The sequence below is a fragment of the Galeopterus variegatus genome, unplaced genomic scaffold (genome assembly GCF_000696425.1).
Source record: "Galeopterus variegatus unplaced genomic scaffold, G_variegatus-3.0.2 Scaffold2244, whole genome shotgun sequence".
NCBI lineage: Eukaryota > Metazoa > Chordata > Mammalia > Dermoptera > Cynocephalidae > Galeopterus > Galeopterus variegatus.
In genome coordinates, this window is record NW_007728355.1 from 166,263 (window position 1) to 171,602 (window position 5,340).

The window sequence follows — 5,340 nt, forward strand, 5'->3', positions numbered from 1 at the left end:
ATTGATTTTTCACTTAAAAATGGAATAAAACAACTATCTTTCTGCCAAAATATCATATAGCACATGACTGTACCATACACTCCATGACAGGCAGAAATTTAAGAATTCATACTGAGATGGTATGAGGGCGGTGGCTCCGGCCCCAAAGGAAACCCACTATAAGGTCGTCTCACCTCAAGTCAACTGTGGCAGTGAATGTCATCATTTCAAGGCTTCATGTAATAACCAAAATGAGAACATTCCAAGGCTCGCAGACACCTCCCGGCCAAACACAAGTGTGAACACACCACTCAGCTGATTCTTACCAGTCCCCACGACCGGGCAGGGGAAGATCTCACAGTTGTCTCCCCAGCCGGCACCCGAAGTGCAGCAGCATTCTTGTTTGGTGACATTGGGGGCCAGCACATTATCACAGAGACTAGCGTCATTTAGATTATAGTAGCATTCCTTCTTTTCTTCTGTGGGTTGATCTACATCTAACTCTAAACAGAGTGGAGAAAGCAAAAAGGGTGTTGATAGGACACATCAGATCTACCTGTAACACAACAGAGTAGAATACACAGTGGGAGAAAGAGTGACTAGACGGTTCTCAACAGCACTTCCTTTACAGAAAACTGCTTTTCACTTTGTGTGGGATTCTTCTACTTCAAGATAAAAATGCACTCGAATCTTGAATTTTGGTGGATTTCTAACACACCCCAAGAGTGTAAATCTGTCAAAGCCATTTCCTTTTACATTAACCAATTGCTTTATTCTTGTAAATTTGGCTGTGAGTAGAGTTTCCATATCTGCTTTCTTGCCAAACACTGGGCCATTCTCTTCTAAGCTATAACACCTACTTAAATCAATAAAAATTTTTCCCGAACACTTGACCAGAAATCTGGGGCCACACATAATATTTAACCCTTAGGTGGTTATTTGAATCAATCATGCCCCCAATCCTTTCTCAACAGCATACAGCAGAGGAAGATAAGTAAGGAAAATACTGCAGTAACCTGGAGCCTATAAAATAACCTTTCATCACTAAAAAGCTAACTACTTAAATTGTTGCAAATATATGAGTTTGAATGAAAGAATGAGTGCTCGCTAAGCCTCAGGGTAGAGTTTCAAGTCTGGGTTCTAGTTCCAGCTCAAATGTGTCCTAGACAAAATAAGTTCAAACAGTCTCAGTTTAACCCTCTGTGATAAAACACTAGCAAGGTGATATGAAAGAACACAAGGATGAGAACAAAATCCATCCAATTTCAGGTAATAATAAAAACAAGTGAATTCTATCAGATTTGAAGTCTTTGAACAAGTTTGTGCTTTTAAAAATGATCAATATTTTGTGACCAGACTTGGAAAGTAGTTATATCCCTTCCCTACCATATGCTATAAGAGTTTAAATTACTACCTATGATCCAGTTAGAATTTATTAATAGTTTTTATTTTATGGTATATTAAATAAGAAGCTGACTACTGCCATCACAATTACATAGACTAATTCTAATAAAATATTTTCATTAGAACTCTACCATTTCCAGATTCTCAGACCCTAAGAAACCACAGGGACAAAGGGAAAACATTTACCCATGATGATAACACTACAATGTCAAAACCTACTTACATTCTTTTAAAGTTAGTAGATAATTATATTATTAGGAAAATTCAATGAGTTATTTTTACAGTAGCTTCCTATATATTTATTTTGGCAGGGCGTAGCCGACTGTGGAAACTTGATTAATAAACACTACACACATTTTAAAAATATAAGTTCATAAAATTCTATCTGAAAAGCTATTCCCCTTTCTTTCAACCTAATAGCATTAAAAACAAGCAAAGCAGCAAACAAACCTCTGAAGTATATATTACTTTCAGAACACACCTATGAGAATATAAAAGATCCCTTACATACATGATTCTGGCCAGTTCTCAGATTATTCTGCCTTTGACAGATTTCAGCTTGGACTCTAAGTTAGTGTTAATAGCTGATGACAAATTCAAACCTAGAACAAGTATCCAGGAAAAAACTGAAATGCTGATTTCCATGCAGCAGTACATAAAGCGGTTTTAAATCACTTCCTTGTGTGTGAAATCGGGTAGCAGTTCATAGACTAGATGCCACCTCCCTCATCTAGTCTAAGTTACTTCAAGTGTTCGGAGGACAGAAACTTGCTTTATCCACTCTAATAGAAGGGACTTTCGTCAGGAGGGGCTCCAAGCTCTAAGACATGGAATTATTTGGGAAATCAAGGGTAAGAAGTCTAAATTATTATAAATCATTCATGAACCCTACAGAAAATTTTATAAGCTTTTCCCCAACATTGTGAATAAATTGCCAGCTTGTTAATGAGTCTACTCAATTATTTCTTTCAGCTGGTGTAACAATGCAGCTGGTTATTCATGAATGCACTGAAAAATATAAACCAAGAAAGTAAAATAGAGTTTTGCAAATCAGGTTTCTGCCAAAAGAGGGCTCAATAATTTTTCCCTCATGTATGTATAAAGTTGTAAGTATGTCATAGTGTTTATTACAAAATGAAATACTATGTAGTAGGGTTTTAATGAAGACTATGTTCACAGGTAATCAGAAACCACGGGCTTCTGAGTCAAAACATGTCAAAAATTATGTATACACACACACATACTATATATATATAAGGGTACTTCAAAAAAATTCATGGAAAATAGAATTGAAAGACATTACGTGAACATATTTGAAAATGTTCATGGAAAAATAGAGTTGGAAGATAATACAAATCTTTTCATAAACTTTTTGAAGTACCCTTGTATAATAAACACTGCTTTGTTTTCTACAATGTTTGTTATACTAACATCATAGAAACTAAGAAATGAAATAATCTTTGCTTTTTTGCCTTTTCTTTGGAAGCAAACTCAGAGATTATTTAATAAGGGAAATAATCAATAATATAATCATTACTCATGTTTTATATTGGTTGTTACCAGTTTTGCTCTCACTCTCTTTCCAAGCTGTTTGAAAGTCGAATGTTTACACAGCTGAAACTGAGTATTAGTCAGGCCCTCATCCGTGTTTGGAAAGAAATGCAAATTCCTTTCTAAAAACTGGTCCACAAAGGTCACTCTGGGAAAAACGACAATTTCCCTATCTTCCTAACCTTTAAGTAATTAACTTCGTTGAGCATTTTTCCATTGAGGCAAAATTCTGATCAGTAAATATATGTAATGTAATTTCTTTTAAAACATCCCTGAACATATGTTCAGAGGTCACTGCCACCAGGGGTGGAGGATTTCTATACTGGAAAATAATCCGAAAAGATCAAAATCAATGGTTATGGAAAGTGCCCAGTATTAAAAAGAATGAATTTTTTTTCTTAAAGAATTATAAATAAGATTAGCCATACTACATATCATGCCACAGTTTCCTTAGAAACGTATGACTTCTCCTTTAGTATTTTCAGACTTGATTTTTCAATTTGTTTTAAGAGGGTTGGCTTAACATCTGTGCATAAACATTTTTATCCTAGTTGTACATTTTAATCCTAGGGGTATGGCTGGCGATAACAAGAAAGTGAATTTTTATACATTTTACATGGTTTTTTTTGTTTTAGTGACTGGCCGGTGTGAGGATCAAACCCTGGACCTTGGTGTTATCAGCACCACGCTCTAACCAACTCAGCTAACCAGCCAGGCCTTTTTGTTGTTTTGAAGGAACTTTTACAGGGGCCTTTTCAAGTGATCCACAGAATAACTATGTAAGTAGAGGGTGCAGGTGACAGATCACCCTCACTTACTGGAAGAGGAAACCAAGGTTGTTTCCAAGTGTCCTATGTGGACTGCTTTCCCCAAAACCCTTCCTCAAGGCTCAGCTTCTTAACATCTCAATCAGTACAAGCTTGTTCTGCTTTGCCTTTTTTCTTCTTATGTCTGTATTCTCTTTGAGACAAATGGGGAGAGGGCTGCAGACAATCCCTGCTGGTGTGGAGTTCAACGACACTGCCACACGTACAGCGTATCATGTCCTCTTGCTCTGAATAGGGAGGAATGCATTTGAGACCTTTCTGGGGGCTCCTTTTCTCTTGGCTTATCAGACTGAAGAGGGCTTGGGCATTCACTTATAGGACTGTTTCCTTCTTTAGTGTTTCCCCCAAATACGTCCAATCTTAGGGACTGTCACTGGAGTAAGAAAATCCAGAACTATTTTGGTTAAAGTTGACACGAGCTTTTTAAATGGGCCCTCGTCTTTCCTTTCCCTTCCCATTTGCAATGTGTACTGAAGGTTTTTATGAGCTAATCTTCTTGATACCTTCTGGAACAGTCAGGATTATTACAATGACCAAATACGTGTGAGTAAATACTGCCCCCACTGAAACACCCACGTGTGGTCCTGAAGACAGACCAATTTATGAAACTCTGTGCACATGGTAATGTTCGGGAATATTTTTGTTCTCTGCTTTCCTTCTAAAACTGCTACAGGCAGAAATGTTTTATTCTACCTCATGCTTTTAGGAGAAAAGGAATTCTTGTGTAATATGTCAAGGAGTATTTTTTTCTAGTTTTCTCACTCAAGAACGTGGAAAGTGAACAACACGTGCTGTTTTGTTTTGTTTTTAACGTGAAAGCCATTGCTGAGTTTCAGCAAACAAGCACCAACAATAAAAATGGGTTGAATATAAAGGAATGCAAATAAAAAAGACCAGAAAAAGGGGATAATTTCAGATGGTGAAAGATGTGAAAGACGTAAGTGAACTTTAGAAAGCAAAGCACAAGAGTAAGAACACTTTAAGATACCTCCCCACAGTTCCTATTCTAAGAGGTCGGTTAGGTGAGGAGTCAGGCCACAGGCAAACCCACCGTGGGCTGGGCCCTGAGGGTCCACTCCTGGGACACACATGTTCTTAAGCCACGCTGTGGAGGGATAGGGTAGGCAAGGCTATCAGGGAAGACTGCCTGGAGGAGCTGACTTCTGAGCCAAGATTTTTAAAGTTAAAAAAAGGCAGGGGGGCCAAGAAACAAGCCATGAGAGGGTGCCAAAAGAGTAAAAACTACAACTGTACTTAGGTCTGTGTAGGAGTAGTGCACACAGGAGTAGGAGGTCTGTAGAGGGTCATAAACTAGGAAACCGGGCACCAGTAAGGAGGCCTAGTCTGCAGAATGTGACCTTGAGAGCGGAGGATGGGGCAGGGAGGTGCTCACAAGTAAACAAGGGAGGTCGGGGTGGGGTAGGGTGTAAGGATTTGGGGCATGGGTGCTGGGGCAGACAGCAGTGTCTTCTCGGTTGGAAGAGAGAGCTGCTTGAGGGCCTCCAGCTATAAGGCACGTGATAAATACTCGTCAGACTAAATGAAGGTTTTCTGTTTTCTTTTTTTTTTTTTGCTGAAA

General features: G+C 38.4%; 1 protein-coding gene across 1 annotated transcript in view; it reads right to left on the reverse strand.

The window, feature by feature from the left end:
* The window catches only part of LTBP1 (latent transforming growth factor beta binding protein 1), a gene marked incomplete at its 5' end in the record, with an annotated part of 173,896 nt that overhangs the window by 32,256 nt on the left and 136,300 nt on the right, over window positions 1-5,340 (reverse strand). Inside the window, one exon of the mRNA XM_008581059.1 lies at window positions 306-482. Within this exon, the coding sequence (XP_008579281.1) occupies window positions 306-482 (177 nt within the window). The remainder of the gene's footprint in view (window positions 1-305; window positions 483-5,340) is intronic.